Consider the following 21155-nt stretch of genomic DNA (forward strand, 5'->3'; position numbering starts at 1 on the left):
ATTAAAGACACCAGACAATATTCAATCCTACAGCAGATTCACACATAAATGCTTATAGGGAACTTCTTGTCACTAATTAGGTAAAATCAGTATGTATTATTAAACGATATATCTTGTTTGGCATTTAACGTTTTTGTTTTTGAGAGAAGTCTCACTCTGTTACCAGGCTGGAGTACACTGGCAGGATCTTGGCTCACTGCAACATCCACCTCCCAAGTTCAAGCGATTCTCCTGCCTCACCCTCCCGAGTAGCTGGGACTACAGGCATGCACCACCACGCCCAGCTAATTTTTGTATTTTTAGTAGAGATGGGGTTTCACCATGTTGGCCAGGATGGTCTCGACCTCTTGACCTTGTGATTCACCCACCTCGGTTTACCAAAGTCCTGGGATTACAGGTATGGCCTTTGCTCTGATAAAGTATGATACTCTGCTGGTATTAGAATAAAGGTGGCATTCCCTGTCTACTTCAGCAGACACACTGAAGTATTTGCAACTGTCTGCATGCATAAACATATTCAAGTCTGTGAGATTCTCATTGTTACCAAGGATGACAGGAGGCAGCAGGAACTACTCTAACCAGTTCTAAACTATGAATCCTGAATCCATAAAGACTGGGAGGAAGCATGGAATATGCCAAACTATTGATGCTGCAATATTGATGCTATTGATGCTACACTGGTAAGATGGATGTTTTTCCATCGACTTATGTTTTTGTGCAGTAAAAAAAATTAAAAGAAAAACCTGGCTGAAATATTCAAGATATACAATTAACTTCCACTGTCTAATAAGACAGTTCATTCCCCATCGGCACAGAATAAGACATTATCCAAAATGTGCCACATTATTCTTCAATCAATCTTATTTTGGTTGTTAATATTTTTTCTCCTTTTAACTGGCCTAGAAGCTCTGATGACAGAAAACAAAATGTCTTTAATTTAGTATTCTAAAACAATAGCATATGAAGTTGAGTAATCTGTAAAGCTGGACTAACAAGTTTTCCCAGAAACTGTCACAGAAACAGTAAATTCTATTACCTCTACCCTGAGGGCTGCCCTGAGTCACTATTAATTTATGCCCAGTTGTATGTCTGGAGTTGTTCTACAGTTTAGAATCAAAAGAACCAATCTACCATCAACTTCAGAGTTAAATGCCAAACACTTTTTTATGGGACACAATTAAAGCTGTTGATGTACATGCAAGCTACCCTTTCAACATAAGAAAAAGGGAAGCAGAAATTCTTTGTTACAAAATTAAACTGGCAAACACATTCCAGTATCAAAACTAAGTTTCCAACCTTTGACAAATCTACGTATAGACTATCCCTCAAATCAAAATTTAATAAATTTCATAATAATGTATTAGGTTGAAAATATTTTTCTTGAGAATCTATTTTATTCCCTTAGTTGCAGGGAGGAATATAAAGATAAATCTTTCTTATTTTTAAAAATTTTACTTCCCATCTTTCCAATAAGTATCAGATATGTCTTTTGTACACTCCCAAAAGACAAAATACACAATAAAAATTGATTTTTAAAATCAGAAAATCAAGGACAAGGAAAAAACAGATATCCTTTTGAAAAGATCAATAGTGATACTAGAGCCAAGTATGAAATGTGGATCTGAATGTTCAAGAGGCCTGGGCAAAAAAAGAAACATTCAATTATACAGATATCATGGTCAGAAAGGATGACACATACGAAATAATGAGGAAAACAAAAAAAAGTCCAGGTATTAAATCTAGAAGAAAATTAATAAAGGCACTCAACTTCACAACAAATATTAAGCAGATTTCAAATGCTTTTTCTTTTTTCAGTGACTTTCCATAAAAACCAAGAACGTAAGTCTTAAAGAACAACTCAGTAATGGTGTGTCTGAAAGGGTCTAATGATTGTGTAACTTTCCAGTGATCTCACATGATTAAGGATACTAGAGAATACCTAAAGAGGTAGATGAAGAACACATATCACAAGCCAGTGGTTATCAAATATTTTTGTATTTCTACCCCTTACGAGAAGTGTGAAAACATATATACCCCACCTGCATCTTAAAGTCAGCAAGAATATTTCATATTTTAATCAGTTGCAAAGGATGCACTTATCAGAAGTAATTTAAATGCCAAAAGTTTAATAATAAACTGTTACCTCTAACAGAATCTAAAGATACCCACCATTACCTATGTATATATGAACAAACTCTCAATAGTTATAAATTTACGTTCTCTTTGCTCTTTGAATATTCCATTTCCAAAGTCATTTTCCATTTTAAACTTGATAATCTTTCACTGATCATTTATATATCATGAAATTATTTAACCCTCTGTGACCATAAAGCTCTTGGTGATAAAACAACAAATTTCTTCTGGTTTATTACAATTATTAGTATATAAGTGACCAAAATAAAGCATTACAATATATAATTACATATAAAAGATAGAAATTTATTGTGTGTGTGTATATATATAACTTAATGAAAAGAATTTTTTAAATAGTTTTATATTCTCAAGTGCATATTAGTAATTGCTAGAATGGGACAAGGTATAGCATCTACTCCTAGTCTTCCTTTTTTATAGATGTAGCACTAAGAAACCTTGTTCACATAAATGAGTAGATAGAATGAATTTTATTCCATGTCATTCAAATTCTCTCAACTCCCTTTGAGTTATATGATAGAATGTAACAGTGAACCATCAAAAAACTTTAAAAATCAGTCAACATCTACATAAAGTCCTCTAAATTTTGTAGAACGCAAAAACTGTACTTGTGGAAAGAATTGACTGTTTGAGGCATTCATGTTCTCAATCCAATATGTCGTAGTGTCCCTTTATGAGATATCCATCATTTTGTACCATGGCAATATTGCATACAAGTGAGAAGTAAGCTGTTCTGTAAAATGGGAGGTTGACTAAAAAGGAAAATTACAGAAAAAATAATGTATATTTCTATCCTAGGTTACATTCTCAGATCAGCTGAAGGAAAGAGTGTATATGGAATCTGAAGATATCAAAACAGATTCTTTTAAAACCATCCATGTCAATGTGTATTATGTAAAGCCTCCACACAGCATAGTTTGAACACCAGGGACTCTATACTATATTGTAAATACCACTTTTTCTCAGTCTGTGCTTTGAAATAAAGCTGCATGACAGTTCAAGTTGTACATATTCCAGGGCCCAAGCCTAGTGAACTCATTTTATCTTTAAAATTCTGCAAATTTTGCCCTTTACCTTAAACATTAGCCATGTTTAAGGTAAAAATGTTACTCTACCTACCCAAAATGTTCAAATAAAACTGACACTTCCAAGTATTATTCAAGTGTCAGATTAATTCTGTGGTTTTTGCATGTACCACACACTCCCCAAAAGATACTCATGCCACAATTTGAGAAACAGAGACTATAAGGTCACCTGCCTCATCTGGAAATGAGAATAATAATAGCTATTGCATAAGTTTCTTATAAAAATCAAATAAGATAACGCACATTATGCTGCTGCTGCTGCTAAAATGCAGCTTTCATTCAATTGCTCATTGAACAAATACCGAGTGCCTACTACGTGCCAGGCACTGACTGGACCACCAATATATAGTCATAAAAAAAGGAAAAAAAATCAGCCCTCAGTAAAACAAGTCTATAGTTTATAGTCATGTTGGTACATATTCTAAATAAATAGCAACTATTTCTTTAACATAAGCAGGTTACTGAACATGCTATTGAAATTTAGAAATTTACCCTGTTAAGTTTTCCCAGAAACAAATCTATCCCCTCATTCAAACACAGGTGTGCCCAAGTGATACCTTTATGTCAAATCAAGGCTATCTGAAAAAGTAATTGCAGATTTGCTCCAGAACATATATGGTAGTTCATAGTGAATGTCTTTCCACAAAATCAAATGCCAACAATGGAAGTGCCTTACAATTCTTCAAAAGATTTTAATTAATTCTCATATGATAAAACCATTTTAAAATGTACAATTCAGTGATTTCTATAAAACTAATTTGTGCAACTTCACAGGCTTTTACAAAAAGTTAAAAAAAATTATCTGGTATCCACGATGTTTATGCAGAAAATCCACTTAGTCTAATATCCTAAGTTGAGAACAAGATTTTTTTAAAGGAGATCAATGGCATATTAAAATATTAATAGAATGGATGGATTACACTCTGAGCTCATTAAAAAGGGCTACACCTGTAACAGAAGAATGAAGGATTGCAATTCATCAATGAAAACAAAGTTTTCAAGAGTTCTGCTTAAGAAATAACTTATTGGAGCTTTAGTTAATATAAGGTCATTAACAGACATCACCAAAGATGCCAGAGACTTTCAACCAGATATCCTAGAGTCTACGTTATATGTAATTAATCATCTCCTTGACTTCTCAGTTGGCATGAGCTATATACACATCCTTGAGAGAACTATGGAAATAGTGACACAAACAGTTTGCTGTAGGGCTTAATTCTATTGCTGACCTGGAGTCTACAAGTTAGGTTAGCTCTTCAGGACCTATAAAAGTTAGAAAAATAGACCTTGGTTGTCAACAAACACCTGGGCATACAAACAAATCTTGTTAAATCCATACATACCATGGACAACTCTGTCTCCAAATCTACCTTCACAGACCCTCTCAGAAAGTTGTCACACACTTAGACACATTTGAAGCACTCATTTATAATATGATCAAGCTAAGACCACACCGAACAAATCATTCCCATCAGCAGGCCTATTTGCTAGCATGGCTAACATTCTTCTGTTCACTCTGCTTCCCAGCAATCTCCAGCCAATCAATGTCTACATGACTCAAACGGAACAGTACTATTAATAGCTAATAACCTTCTGATTATCTTCATTAACTAAAGATTTATCAGCTAAAGATAAATATCCACTCATTAAAACTATTTCTATATACAAAATTGGCAGTTAGTTGAACAAGATCAATATAAATTCATTCTAGTGTCCTTTGCTATATCTTACCCTTTCTTCCTTTATTCCTTCATTAAACCAGTACTGTCCAAGTCACCATCATCCCCCACCTGGACAAATAAAACAGCTTCCTAACCGGCCTCCTACTTCCACCTCTGTATCTCTACATTTTCCACACGCAGTCAAAGCAGTCATATTTACCCCTACATAAAACCCTCAAACTGCATTCTATACTATTCCTTATGCTGGCTGGCACAGCCCTATGACTGCTCTGACCAGGCTTGCCTACTTTAACCTCACCTAGTACTCCTCCCCCGCTGACTAAGCTCCAGCCAACCTGACCTTTTTGTCTTCATGAGTGCATCCTTCCTTAGGGAATTAACACTGGCTACCCCCACCATATGGAAAGCTTTTCCTTCTGGTTTTTGTATAGCATCTCAAACTTTGAATATTCAAAATTGATTTTATTTACTCATGTAAATTATTTCCCTAAAGCTACCGCAATAAATGGCACCTCATTCTACCACTTAATCTAAAAAACCAAGAACTCACCTTTAAGTACTCTTTCTCTGTTATGTGCTAGACACAATTCATCAGCAAAACCAGTCAATCCTATTTGCAAGAGATTTAGAACCTGTCCACTTCTGTCTCCACGGCAGCATGTATCTAAATCATCATCAAAATCATCATCAAACTATAGCAGCTACTTGCTCCTCACCTCTATTTTTAATTTCAGTATCAAAGTAATAGAAACCTGTACTCAACAGTGGCCCACACTTATCCCTTGGAGGGATTTTAGGGTCTAGAAATGCTAGACTTATCACCTATAACCTATTCGTTCCCCTTCCCTGCCCCCAAATTTATCTACAGAGAACATAAGACACTCCGTTGAGCAAGACTTTAACAACTGACAAAAAAGTATCAGTATCTTTGGAAATAATTTTACTTTCTCCATAGGTCAGGAATGTTGGTGGAATAAATGAAGCCTTTGTTTTCCATTTGGATGGAGGAATCCTAGGAAGGTAGAAGCCAAGAGGCAGTTCTTACCACTCTATGCCTTACCAGGAGCTGGTAACCACAATGGTCCTACCACAGGGCTCTGATGGTGATTAACTGGCCATGAAGTACCTTAGGCAGAAATAAGTCAGCCCAGTAAGGCATTAACTTCAGTAACTGAAAAACCCATAGGCAAGTAAATGCCTTATCTGAGCTGCAGCAAGTGACCTGGCTCTTCACCTACTCCCTCACATCTTCCGCCCAACTCCTCCTGATTTTAAAAAAAGTGGTTATTTTTCAGTATTACATTGAGAATTTGATGAAGATAAGCTTTCTTAGAAAAATGTATACAAGGCTGGATGCAGTGGCTCACTCCTGTAATCCTAGCACTTTGGGAGGCCAAGGCAGGTGGATCAGTTGAGCTCAGGAGTTTGAGACCAGCCTGGGCAACATGGCAAAATCATTACTACAAAAAAATGCAAAAAATTAGCCACGAGTGGTGGCCTGCACCTGTAGCCCCACCTACTCAGGAGGCTGAGATGGGAGGATCACCTGAGCCCAGGAGTTCAAGGCTGAGTGAGCTGTGAGGACGCCACTGCACTTACCCCCAGGGAAGGAAGTGAGACCCTGTCTCAACAACAATAAAATGTATACACACATAAAAAATTTACACACAATTCAAAGGTTCCTGGAGGTCTGAGGCATGGTTGCCCAGATCAGAAACCTCCCTGCCTCTCTATTGGTTCCTTCCAAGCAGTTTCTTTGATAATGCATTCTCTTCTGAATACCTGTCTTCTCTCTTCCACCACTCATTCAAGCTTCTTAAGAGTAGTCCAACCATTTTTGTGGAAAGGGGTAAAAATGCACATATGTGTACATGTTTCTAAATGCATATAAGCTCTAGACAAACACACACAAAGTCTCATTAACAAGTTTCCTCTAAAGAAGAGGACTGGGACTGAAACAGGAGAGAGGGAGACATTTTTCACTCTGTGCCCAAATTACTCAACCAAGTAATAAAATTTTAAAACATCTGAAAGAACAGGCACATTGTGTTTCTAATTTCTCATTTCCCAGAAATTTTCTGGCATTCCAGATAGGACTTCGGATCCTTTCTACTCATAATAAACTGGTTACGTAAAGTCACCAGTTGCTCATATTGTAAATCCAATAGATAACGTCTATCCTCCCTGATCTCTAAGAAAAATCTTGTTTTCCAGGCTTTTGTAGTACCACATTCTCTTGATTCTATTTCCTTTCTGAAAGGTCCTCTTACTCTCCACAAGATTCATTTATTCATTTAATCCATGGGCCTACAGAGTGACAAGATACACTTCATTTGTCCTTATTCTTGGCTTTACCAACGACAAAACACTGGGAAAGGAGTTCTCAAAGTGTGACCTGAGAATTCCTGGAGGTCCCCAAGGTCCTTTTGGAAGTCCAAGAAAAAAACTATTTTAACTCATCTTCCTCACTCCACCCCCAAACTTGCCCTAATTCCCCTATTCCCTGACTTCCCCGCCCCAAGTGACCAAAGCCAAAATTGTTGCAGCCATCAATTCTCTTTCTGTAACCATCAGGTACTTATATCTAATTTCTCGGGTCTCACCTTTCCATACTTCCTGCCAGAGGATTAATTCAGGCCATCTTATTTTTCTAGACTAAAACGGCCAACTATTCTCCCAACTTCTAGTTTCATCCCTTCCCAAATCGTCTCCATATACTGTGTCCCCTTCTATATATCCAAATCTGATTCTTCACCACCAAGCGTTTCTCAGACTACACAGATATTGCCCAAAGAATAGATGAGCTCTCCACAAAAATTATTATTATTGAGGATAATTAAAACAAGTACTTTCTGGATCATGTGACTGAGAACCTAGTATACAGCCCTACACAATCCAAGTCTGTTTATACTCACAATAACATACTACCACTTTAAACCAAGATAATTCATGAGAAATAAATAATGGTAGACTTAACATACAACTGATTCCATTCAAGAGAATATAACGTTCTTTATTTTGAAATGTATCCATTTTGGGTGAATAGAGAAATGTGATGAAAGACCTGAGTCTTTCCAAGATACTAGAACTCTCAAGCCAAAATAAAAAACAATTTGTTTCATACCATATTCATATTTCAAGCAATTTGTAAAATATGTCATATGTCACATTAATGTTAGGGAACTTGAATTTTATTAGTTTTGCAGATTTATGAAACATCTGATGTTAAGACCTAGAAACACAAATTCAGTATGTTTATACATCTAAAACATTAAAATAAGCTTCTAGTGACAAACCAAGCTACTTGAAGTCCCCTACACATATCTTGCACTTAGAATCACTGTACTCTTCTTTATCCAATCCTAGAGTACTCCAATTAAATTTTAATATCATCTTGCCTCTCCTTCCAGTTCCCTGCTAAAAATGTTGACAGTCACATCTGTGAAATCCTGAAACATCTCCTCTTTAAAAAGAAACACAAATGCCTAAACAATATTTAGCTTTTGAAGCAAAGGTTTGGTTTTTATTTTCATATTGAGAGGCAAAGCTCTGGAACTGTGCTGTTCAACAGGACAGCCACTAGGTACATCTGGCTATTTAAAGTAAAACTAAAAATTGAGTTATTCAGTCAGACTAACCACATGTCAAGCACTCAACAGCCAACTGTGGCTGTGGCTGAAAAGAGTCCCATCATTGCAGAATGTTCTCCTGGATATGCTGCTCTGTAATTTTTTCCTTTAAGTAAGCTCTAAGAAATCTGCTCGTGACTTCAAATATAAACTGGTTTGATGACTTCCAAATCTTTCTCTAGTCTTTTTCCATTAACCTAATGGAATATCTTCAGTAACCTGCTTCCTATTTCAACAAAGTCAGCTGAAGAGATGGAGGTGGTGGCTGGAAATAATTATGGCAGTGTCAAGAAAATCAATAAGGTATAATGTAATCAAGAATGGAACAGATTTTCAGAGTAAGGTTAAGGTTGAGTTTGAGATTATCTGAAACAGGTACTGCAAAAATAGTAGTGGAGATTAAAGGCAATGCCCATATTACCCTACCCACCCATCCTAAAAGAATTAAAAACCACTTTGCAGAGTTCTTCAAAAGACATCTTTCCAATCACATCTAAAGATGTAACTCATCACTAGTAATTCACCTGATATGAAAGATATATTAAAATCATAGCTTATAATTACTTAATGTAAATTATAATTTAGCCTGTTTCAATGTTTATTTTGTCAATTAAATCTCTAGTTCTTTCAAGATAAGAGTTTAAAAAAAACAAAACAGGCCAGGTGCAGTGGCTCATGCCTGGGATCCCAGCACTTCAGGAGGCCAAGGCAGGCAGATCATCTGAGGTCAGGAGTTCGAGAGAGGCCTGGCCAACATAGCAAAACCCCATCTCCACTAAAAATATAAAAATTAACCAGATGTAGTGGTGGGTGCCTGTAATCCCAGCTATTAAGGAGGCTGAGGCAGGGAGAATTGCTTGAACCTGGGGGTCGGAGGTTGCAGTAAGCTGAGATTGTACCATTGCAGTCCAGCATGGGTGACAGCCAGATTGTCTCAAAACAAAACCATACAATAATGTACTAAAGCCAGATATTACCTCAGATTTCTATTACTTTAAAGCTCTCAGCTTTCTTTAGTGTATTATCATAAAAAAGACATAATACAGTTATTACTTAGCCAGAAACACATTTTCTGCTTTATAGAGATACCTAATATGTTGTTTGTATTACTTTCAAAGAAAACTTATTTTAAAAACGCAAAACTCCACTTTCTATTTAAATAAAATAGATGGAAAAAAAAAAACCATAACTCCAGAAATTCAGGCAGAAAGCTGCAGAAAACAATGAAAATGAAAGGCATTTCCAAAATAATGTCTGGTATATAATTTATTTATTTAATAAACATTTATTACCACTATACACTTCCAAAATGGGGTGGACAGTAAATCAAATAAACATAAAGCAATATTTATTAAGTACCTACCGTGTGCTAGGCTTTGGCTACATATACAAAACAAAAACAGACATGGTCCCTGCCCTCATGGAGCTCACAGTCTAGCTGAAGCAGACAAACAGTCACAAATACAATGGCAAAGCACCAGGGAAGCATTATGGAAGAAGGGATTGGTTCTGCCTGGAGTATGCAGGACAGGCTTCCCAGAGATGGAGACAATGGAGCTGGGTCTTGGATGAGTAGGAGTTCACCAGATGGAGGGGAAGGGGGTAAGCACATTCCAAGCAGAGCAAACAGCATATGAGCAAGCAGAGTCTTGAAAGCGCATGCCATGGTGCAGAACGATGAGTGGTCCAGCGCAGCTAGAGCAGAAAAGTGCACACAAACTGAAGAGATGAATTAGTGTTTGGTTTTCGATGAAACATAAGTGTCAGAAAACAAATCTGCACATTACACTTAATGTAACTAAACTGTGGTTCTGGCAACAGTATAGTAATCTGAACATACGCTTCATTTCATAAATACTGAAGCCCCTTTTATAGGTACCCAGCACTGTGTTTTAAGATGGCAGTTTTAGAAACATAAACCTGAATTCTCCTCTGTACATATAAGAAGCAAAGTAACCTCAGAATAAAGGTTTCCTGAAGCTGAAATCACAGTGATTTACAAACACACAAGGTCCTAACTTTCGCTAACTTGTGCTCCCTCTACTGCTATTATTACCTTTCTTAACATCTTCATAACGATCAACTCAAATCCACCCCATAGTTAAGCGATACAGAGGCAATTTAATTTAGCCTTCTCTTCCCGTTCTACCTCTCTAAACAAGGGACCTGCCAATGTCCCTATGAAAACCAAGGCAAAGTATTATGGTATAAGGAAACAGTACATTTTGACATCTGTATCAATTATGAGAAATGACATTACTATAAACTGCACTGTAATTTAAACTGTAAATTTAAGCTGAATTCTGAATGAAGATAGGTATGAAGCAGAGACCCCATGCCCCTCAGAAAATGTAAAATGACAAAAGGGAAGACAGCTTGGGTCAGAAAGTTTCCAATGCTGGCCACCAGGCAACACTGTGCACTGAGGTGGCTTGGTGCTCAGCAACGAGGTGGCTTAGGAAAGAGCAGTGTGGAAAGCAAAGGAATTAATGTGGGTCAAATTTACTTTGCTAGATGTTTTATATAAATTCCCATTTACGCATCACAACAATGCTAAGAGGAAAATTTTCTTACCTTAATTTTACAAATGAGAAAGCTAAGGCCGTTGGAGCCTAAGGAAGTGTCTCATGACTGTGTCAGCTAATAAGAAGCAGAGCCAGTTCACCAAACCAAGCCTTCCTGGGTCCAAAGCCCTTTTTACTCCACTACATTCCCAATGGGTTCCTAAAATAAACACAGCACTCCCAAGGAACTTATGAGGTTGTATTAGTCACATCTTAAGAAAGAGAGCCGTGGCCGGGCGCGGCGGCTCTCGCCTGTAATCCCAGCACTTTGGGAGGCCGAGGCGGGTGGATCACGAGGTCAAGAGATCGAGACCATCCTGGTCAACACAGTGAAACCCCGTCTCTACTAAAAATACAAAAAATTAGCTGGGCATGGTGGCGCGTGCCTGTAATCCCAGCTACTCAGGAGGCTGAGGCAGGAGAATTGCCTGAACCCAGGAGGCGGAGGTTACGGTGAGCTGAGATCGCGCCATTGCACTCCAGCCTGGGTAACAAGAGCAAAACTCCATCTCAAAAAAAAAAAAGAAAGAAAGAGAGCCCCTACTTCTCCCTCCACTATTTTCACACTGTCAATGTGAAGACAATGGTGGTAGCAATACACATACACACAGATCCCCTAAGTTTACAAGAAGAAAAACTAAGAAAAAAAAAACAGTCATATATGTTTAGTTGTCCTCAGGGAAAAAGCAGCTTTTTTGTAAAGATACTAGGTCCTTTTAATACAATTAAATTAGTACAGGCTTAAGTATCTCTTATTTGAAATGCCTAGGACTGGAAGTTTCAGATTTCAGATATTTTTCAGATTTGGAATGCTCAATCCATATCATAATTCAAATGACATTTGCTTAAACTGCTATACAATAAACTATCAACCAAACAGCTCGATAAAATTAAGAGCTAATAAAAAAATATCCAAACATAGTATTAGAGTGAGAATATTATTCCTAAAAGTCATTATCCTCAACATCATCAAAGGTCAAAAAAAAATTGCTCTTTCTCAAGACCTGAATCTGAAAATCAATAAACTATGAGGTGAGGATACCTGCCACATTAAAATTTTGCTATTTGTTGGAGAACAGGAACTATGTGAGGGGAAAAAAAAGAGGAAGACAATTAACACCAAAGGAACATTTTGTAAATAGCCCCACTGGGTCAGTAAGTGTGATGTACACTGGCCTAGAGAGATACTGAAATGCTTTTTTCTACTGTGCACAATTTAGTTATGCTCTCTCTTGCCAGGGCAGGGTGAGAGAGGTGTGAGGACATGCATGGGACATTTGGACAACCAAATTTCTAATGACTTAATTACAATGTGAGACACTTTTTTGGAGAGCTTTTAAAGTAGCATATACATGGGACAGGTAAATTAACCAACCTTATTTTGATTGAGAGGATCGTTTCGTAGTCTCTGTTTGTTCTTCTGTAATTTACTAGGCATCATCTTTCCAGTTCTGAAGTCAAAACTGCTGAGATCAACAGTATTTCCCAGGTACCTTGCCAACTGAGGCTTGCTTCTGAACTTCTTACCACTTGGACTAAAAGAAAAATAAGGTTAATTGAACAAAAGGCAACAACATTTACTCTAGGTCTCTACATAAACCTTTTCTTCACGCATTCCTCTACCCTCAATTGCTACCCCATGCTAATTTTACATATTTTTTAAAGAAATGTTAAAGTTTTGCTAGGTGCAGTGGCTCATGCCTGTAATGCCAGCACTTTGGGAGGCCGAGGTGGGTGGATCACCTGAGCTCAGGTGTTCAGAACCAGTCTGGCCAACATGGTGAAACCCCATCTCTCCTAAAAAAAAAAAAACAATATATATATATATATATGTATCTCAAAAATTAGCCGGGCATGGTGGTGGGCACCTGTAATCTCAGCTACTCCAGAGGTTGAAGCAGGAAAACTGCCTGTACCTGGGAGGTGGAGGTTTCAGTGAGCCAAGATCACACCACTGTAGCACTCAAGCCTGGGCAACAAGAGCGAAACTGTCTCAAAAAAGAAAATTAAAGTTTTAAAGGAACTCCATAACTTCCATGTAAGAAGAGATCACATGTCACCTAATACAACACTTTCCTAGGTATCTGAAACACATAACATGCTGCCACAGTCTATCCCACTGGTCACTCAGCAACTACTAACAGAACCTAACTCCAAACTGCATGCACAGTGTAACAGGTACACTAAAAATGTCTTCAATCTCACAAACTTCCTTTCCAAATTGATTCTGAAATGCTTTTATTTCCCTGCAAGTATTACATATACAAAAATGCTAGCAATAATCAGAAAAAAACTTGAGAACAAATTCTTCTAAAGTCAGCAATCCTTGTTTAAAACACACACACACACACACACACACACACACACACACAAATGTGCGGAATCCATACAATAATTGAGCTACCAATTCAGACTCATAACACTCATAATAAAAAAAATTCTTAAATATTGACAATATCTAAATGCTCTCTAATACTACTGAAACGAGAAAACTAGAGCAAACATTTATGAACGTGCTTGTACAATGCTGGCATGAGTTTTGTCAGCCAAACTCCTCCCTTAGGGAAGCATATGAAGAATAATTTACTTCTTTGGAAGTAACACTGCCAAAGCTGGAAAATTACAAAGTACCAGAATTATACAGAGGACTAGTCTTCCCTAAAAAAACGTTGCCTCTGTGGCATTAATCTGTAAGAAATTTTTATAAGAAGAATGCCCCAAAGTCTTACCTAATAAATTTTCTGAACCAAATAATTGTGCTAGAACAAAGTCAGTGTGATGTGTCACAAGAAAACTGTGAGAATTCTAGAATCCTTCTCAAAGAAGCCAACATGTCACATTTAGAACTTACCCTTGCACCAAGTGACCACAATAAAAAAAAAAAAAAAAAAAAAACTCTTAAGAAGACAAAAGGAAAAAGGCTGAGAAACCAAGCAATAAATACGCTCCTGGAACAAGAAAACTTCTCTCTGAGTCAAATCCAAACCAATACACCCCTGACTTGTCACAAACTCTTTGGTATTCTGCCCCAACAGACTTCAAGACAACTGAATATCCTACCAACATTGGCAAAACCACAAGACTTAAATCTTCCTGAAACACAATTCAAGGTATAGAGTTCAGCAGGCAGATGAAGATAACAACCAGGAACAAGAACAAAGTAGACAAGAACATACCAGAGGAAAAAGTGCAGGATCCTACACAAGCAAAGATCAGCTCCAACTCTAACGTAGATTTCCAGAATACTAAGTGTCACAAAATAAAATAGCAAGTCACTTGCAATATTGTCCGAAACTTGAATCACCCCTGCCCGTCACACAGTTCCACCCCAAAACCTGATCTTCTATACTCCGCACCTTGTCAACGGCACTGTGTCCACTTGGTACTTCATTCTCCAAGCTAGAAGGCTACATTATGATCCTTCAGCGCTCCCATGTCTCAGCCACACATCCGGCATCAAGTTCTAAATGTTCAGACTCCTCAATGCTGACAAAAAAGCTTCACCTCCTTAATAAGCCATCGAAAGCTTTACATCTGTTATCTATCTTTTTCCAGACTCTTTCACCACCAGCCTTGGTAGCATACATTCCAAACTCTACAGCACCAAATATGCCATATAGCTTTGACTATTCCAGTCATGTCTTTCCAGATGGTAAGATGAATACAGCAACATCCTGCCTGTCAAAAGGCTATTAAATCCCCCAAGCCCGGCTACAATGTCCTCCATCTCCACTAGGAAGCCTTCTAGGATTCTCCAATTCAAGTTAGAAATAATCTACTACCCGTCGAAATTCTATTTCATTACAATAATTTCTATATAATTCCTCGCTGAGTCAAACAACAATGCCACTCTTAAACTTCAAATACCATTATAGGATAGCACTAAATGAGGTAGCTTTCTGAGAGCAAAAAACCTTATCAGTTCAATACTAGGAGGTGGCTTTCATTTGCAGATACAATGGGATAAATACTATTGCTTATTTAGTTATATTACATAGATTTTTTAAAACTAAGCTAGAAAACATTTTCACGATTATGCTATTTTACTACATAAGAAATAAAGTATTACTAATGACCTAAATTGATATGAAAAATTAGTCAAGATTACTCTGCTGTTATGTCACTTATAAAAAGCTGCAATAGCCATATAGTCCTTATTATCAGATACTCAAGTTATTCATAAACAAGATTCTGGTAAACTAGTCAACATACCTCAAAAAATGAAAAACAAAATCTCTCCACAAAATAAAATGAGAGTTCTCAGTCAGCTATCCCTCAAATAGATCTCTTTAGTGCAAACAAACAAAAAACAAAAAACTGAGCTCAAGAATAGATACCTTATTTCAACAGACTCATTTTCCAGAAGATGAAATATTCAGGCAGTAACTGTTACCAAAAACATAAGCACTACTAAGGTAGATGGCTTAGAGACAAATAGGAAGCTACTTATGAGGGAATCAATTGACAAACTTCACAAATTAAACCTGCAATAAGTAGTTCCTTATCTAACAGCTGAAATGTCAGTTATCCACTGCAGCTGAAAACATAACAGAGCCTCACTACAATGTTCCTCTGCGGAACAAAACTCATTCGAGATCAGTTCATTTTAGATACCTCTCCCCCAAATCAAGATAATTTAAATACCTAAGAAGTCAATTAAAAGGCCATACTCTCATGGCTAACATAGTGAAACCTCATGTCTACTAAAAACACAAAAAATTAACCAGGCATGGTGGCGAAAGCCTGTAATCCCACCTACTTGGGAGGTTGGGGCAAGAGAATCACTTGAATTCGGGAGGTGGAGGTTGCCATGAGCCGAGCTCGCACCACTGCACTCCAGCATGGACAAGAGTGAAACTCCGTTTCAAAAAAAGGCTACACTCATGAAATATGATTGCTTACATTTATCATCTAGATTAGCAGTTTATTAGTTTAATAGGGCTTCATATTATTTATTGATTTTAAAAATGAGATGGAAGGTATTTATTATAAACAAAAAGGTCAGACATCCTCTACTAATAAACTAAATTAGCAATGAAGGAAGAAAGGTAGAAGTTTTAACTATTAGCAAATGCAAAAGAAAGTTAGAATATTCACTAGTAACCAGTAAATTCTTATTCATAATGAATCACCACTTCCTGTCTTACAGATGGAATTCTATGAAACATCTGTATTGGAAAGCTACAAGCATTTATTCTACATACTGCTGCCTTCAGAAAACAGTAGTACAAGCCATTTTCTTTTCCGTACCTGTTCAAGTTTGTATATGGTGCTTTAAGGAAAATCAACCTGGCTGTCCCAGGGGATTTTAGGCCAGAGACCCTACTCTTCAGGAGATGAAAGCAAACATGGAGGAGGGCAAGGCCCAAGGGAATGGTTAAGTAGGAATTCTGCCCATGAGATACAGACCATCTGTACAGACCCTAGGAGAGGCGAACTGGGGAATAAATGCTAGATTAACACAAAGACTGTCACCTAAGTTCTAGTTCTTACCCAAACTGATTAAGTTTAATCCCCTGTCTACCCTCAATCATGTCTGCTGTAGGTCCTGGTCTCAGAAACACGAAGACTTAAAGTGACTAAGCTTTTATTTTAAAAGCATCAATTCAAAACTTACAGAAGTTCAAAAACCTGTTTAAACTTTAGAAGACTACGGTGAAGGTTATTAGTCATTTCAGTTTTCTCTGCCCAAAATGATTACTTCTAATCCCAGTAATAAAATACTATTTCACTTTCAACCACAAAAAAAAATTCCCTATCAACTGCCCCGCTAGATACACATTCCTGAACCCACTGTGATCACACCTTTAACTTCTTCTACCCACTATTTAAATAAACTCTGAAAAAGTCCCTGAAGAAACATACTAATTAAATGAAAATCAAAAACATGAATTGTATTTTTCCAGTTCAGGTAAGAACATTTCGTCACTTAAAAATTAAAATAACACGGTGGCTCACTCCTGTAATCCCAGCACTTTGGGAGGCCGAGGCAGGTGGATCACGAGGTCAAGAGATCAAGACCATCCTGGTCAACATGGTGAAACCCCGTCTCTACTAAAAATACAAAAATTAGCTGGGCATGGTGGTGCGTGCCTGTAATCCCAGCTACTCAGGAGGCTGAGGCAGGAGAATTGCCTGAACCCAGGAGGCGGAGGTTACGGTGAGCCGAGATCGCGCCATTGCACTCCAGCCTGAGTAACAAGAGCGAAACTCTGTCTCAAAACAAAAAAAAAAAAATTAAAATAACAACAAAAAAGAACATTTCATCACTTAAACTATGTCTTGACCTCCTTTCATTTCAATTAAACTATTTAAAGCAATTTTTAAGCCTAACTTCATCTTAGCAATTTTAATGTTTCTATTAGAAGTTTCTATTATCGGCTCACTCCTGTAATCCCAGCACTTCGGGAGGCCGAGGCAGGTGAATCACAAAGTCAGGAGTTTGAGACCAGCCTGACCAACGTGGTGAAATCCCGTCTCTACTAAAAATACAAAACTTAGCCAGGTGTGGTGGTGTGCACCTGTAGTCCCAGCTATTCAGGAAGCTGAGGCAGGAGAATCGCTTGAACCTGGGAGCAAGAGGGAGGTTGCAGGGAGCCAAGATCACCCCACTGCACTCCAATCAGCCAGGCAACAGAGTAAGACTCCATCGTAAAAAAAAAAAAGAAGAAGTGTCTATTATCAAAAAGAAGGAAATTTTATAAGGCAGCTGACTTTCAAATCTTAAAAAAAGAAAAAGTAATTGAAACCAGAAATACTCAAATTACGTTCACTTTAATTTAATAGTATTCACATTTTGTGGCACTGTGAACTTACTTTTAATTACCATTACCTGAGCTAGACAACTATAATATGCCCTGACAGTCTATGACATAAAATTATATCTGCAGGAGACCTGCTGCTTGCATGTGAAACTGTACTCTGAAACCACCACTCTGATATAGCAGAAGATACTTTTGCTTGTTTCTTTGTAACATGGATAACCATGATGTTCAGTCAAACCATTATGAGAAGAACAGGACTCTAAATAAACACAATTCTATTTTCAAACCAATTTCTAACATGAAGAACTGTGGGGCAGCAGTCACCAGGGTGGAATAAGATGAAATGGCCTGTGATTGACAAGGTGTATCACAGATGGCAGATGGCCAGCTAGACAGCTAAACAGCATGTTCAGAGGCATATCATTTCCCATCAGTATCAGGAAATACTTTGAGGGGAATCATAAAAATCTCTACACCAAAAATTCTGTAAGCTACAGCACTGGAAATGTTGAGACTAAAGAAACATCAACTTTTAATTTATTTTTATTTTTATTTTTTTTGAGACAGAGTCTCACTCTGTTGCCAGGCTGGAGTGCAGTGGTATGATCTCAGTTCACTGCAACCTCTGCCTCCCAGGTTCAAGCGATTCTCCTGTCTCGGCCACCTGAGACACATGCACACGCCCAGCTAAGTTTTGTATTTTTAGTAGAAACAGGGTTTCACCATGTTGACCAGGTTGGTCTCAATTTCTTGACCTCGTGATCCACCCGCCTCAGCCTCCCTCCCAAAGTGCTGGGATTACGGACATGAGCCACTGCACCCTGCCAACTTTCTATTTTTTTAAAATCTCTTTAAAAGTTAATGCTTACTTCTTACAAGATTAAGTATTCAAAGAAACATTTCCCTAACAATTTTCTTCAAAATTTCAGCTGAGACTAAAAACATGAAATCAGAATTATCGTTTTTGCACTTAGATACAAAACAATCAGAAACACACCAAATTAAAAGAATGTATATCACTGCTACTAGAAAGAGAGAGAGAGAGAGAGAGAGAGATCTACCTAACTCCTCTCCCCTTAATCTTTAAATAGGCCTTGTAGTCCTACAAGGCACCATCCTCATCCCTTCTCTACAGCTTGTCCCTGATAGATTTTATCTACTCTTATCATATCTTCCATGTCTGATCACTTCCTAAGTGATCACCTTTAAACTCAGCTTTCCTTTCCATTGCCACTGCCCTAATCAAGTCTCCCATCACCTTAGGTCTAAATCACCATGATAACCTAACTGATTTTCTCCTTGCTAGTCTCTTTGCAGTCTACACTATTCACATAGCCCTTCCTAAAACATTTTGACCACAGCTCTGGCTTAACAGTCTTCAGTGAACTTTTACCCCATTAGCAAAAAAGACAGCCAAACATCTTAGGCCTGTGTTTTAGATCCTTTTTCATATGGCCTGCTCTTAACCTTTCAACCCTACTTTCCACTCCTCTTACCTAGTGACCATTGCTCCAGCCATATTGGTTTAGTCACTCTGAGTAGGCCAAATGGCTTCTACAGTTCTTTGCAAGAACCACATCTTTTACTCAGTGCATAATGCATGAGCCCCAGTCTCCAAGAGCCCAGAAATACCAGTCCACCTTATTTACTACCTCTTCCAAAAAGCCTTCACAGAAGCCAGTAATAGGAATTTTCCTTCCTCTGACCCACATAGTAATTATTGCCTATGATAGGCAAATAATCATGAACTGCCTGTTGGCCTTATTCTAGCTTTGAAATATTTAGTTCTGCATTGGCAGAAAATTTTCACAAGTTAAATCTTTGCAAATAGCATAGTGAATACTTATTTATGAATGAACTTAGGTGATGTCAGATTTGCTTCAAATAATGAAGGTTGGGTCAGGAGTAGAAAATTGAGATAGAAATGAAATAAGATTGACCATGTGTTGGCAAATTGTTTAAGCTGGGGAGTTCCCACTACTTTTGTGTGTATGTAAGAAAATTTCAATATTTTGTTTAAACATTAAGTATGCTAGCTGAAGATATCCCCTGAAAATAGGAAAGATTTAAAAAAATATATCAAGACTCTGGGCAAGTAAATTTGAGCATTAAAGAATTTGCTGGCCATGCACAGTGGCTCACTGCTGTAATCCCAGTACTTTGGGAGGCTGAGGCAGGTGGTCACTTAAGCCAGGAGTTCAAGACCAGCCTGGGCACAAAGGTGAAACTCAGTCTCTACAAAAAACACAAAATTTAGCTGAGCACGGTGGCACATGCCTATAGTCCTAGCTACTCAGAAGGCTGAGGTGAGAGGACTGCTTGAGCCTGGGAGGTGGAGGCTACAGTGAGCCATGATCACATCATTGTACTCCAGCCTGGGGAACAGAGCAAGACCCTGCCTCAAAAAAAAAAAAAAAAATTTCTTGGCAGTGGGGAAGGGAGGCAGGGTGGAGAATTATTTTCAAAGTATGAATAAGAAAAAAAATGTATCACACTAAATTACTGTAGCTAATATCATCTCTCTGTCAGGGATGCCCAAGCCCTGGCCACTAACTATAGCCTGATAGGAACCAGGTGGCACAACAGGAGATGAGCATTATGGCCCAAGCTCTTCCTCCTGTCAGATCAGCAGCAGCTTTAGATTCTCATAGGAGCATGAACCCTACTGTGAACTGCACATGCAAGGGACCTAGGTTGTGTGCTCCTTATGAGAATCTAAACTAATGCCTGATGATCAGAGGTGGATCAGATTCATTCTAAAACCATTCTCCCCTGCCCCCACCCCAAACTGTGGAAAAACCGTCTTCCACAAAACTGCACCCTGGTGCCAAAAAGGTTGGGGACTAGAGCTCTGTATCATTTTGTTTAAAAAAAAAAAAATTAAAAACAAGGGTATGCCACTAAAATGTGAAAAATGAATATATGTTGAATTCTACCTAATCTCATCCTTAAGGCATTTGTTTTCTAAGAAAGGAAAAAAGAAAAATACTGGTTACTTTGGTTGAATTGGGGACTGGACGCTGCTACGAAACTGTCAGATATTAAGTATGTTTGGGAATTATTTCAAAATATAACTAGGGGGAAGGGGTGAATATAGATAAAACAAGACTGGCCAAGAGCTGGTAACTGTTGAAACTGGATGATGACTATACAGGGATTCATTATATTTTTCCATCTATTTTTGCATATGTTTGAACTTTTCCATAATTAAAAGTGTGTGTATGTAGGTATCTGTGTATGTATACATATATATAACCCCACATATATATCTTACAAATAT

At 37.7% G+C, this 21155-nt stretch overlaps 1 protein-coding gene across 2 annotated transcripts in view; it reads right to left on the bottom strand.

Annotated features, from left to right (window-relative positions):
- The window catches only part of MBD2 (methyl-CpG binding domain protein 2), a 69667-nt gene that overhangs the window by 39090 nt on the left and 9422 nt on the right, over positions 1 to 21155 (bottom strand). Inside the window, exons 2-3 of one of the 2 annotated variants that reach the window (XM_035271119.3) lie at positions 12487 to 12646; positions 1801 to 10242 (exon numbers count right to left, since the gene is read on the bottom strand). In XM_035271119.3, coding sequence (XP_035127010.1) covers positions 10036 to 10242; positions 12487 to 12646 — 367 coding nt within the window. In that variant the 3' untranslated portion in view covers positions 1801 to 10035. Of the gene's footprint in view, positions 1 to 1800; positions 10243 to 12486; positions 12647 to 21155 lie in introns of those variants that run through there. The other variant, XM_002757252.7, reaches the window with a different exon arrangement.

The sequence above is a fragment of the Callithrix jacchus genome, chromosome 13 (assembly GCF_049354715.1).
Source record: "Callithrix jacchus isolate 240 chromosome 13, calJac240_pri, whole genome shotgun sequence".
NCBI lineage: Eukaryota > Metazoa > Chordata > Mammalia > Primates > Cebidae > Callithrix > Callithrix jacchus.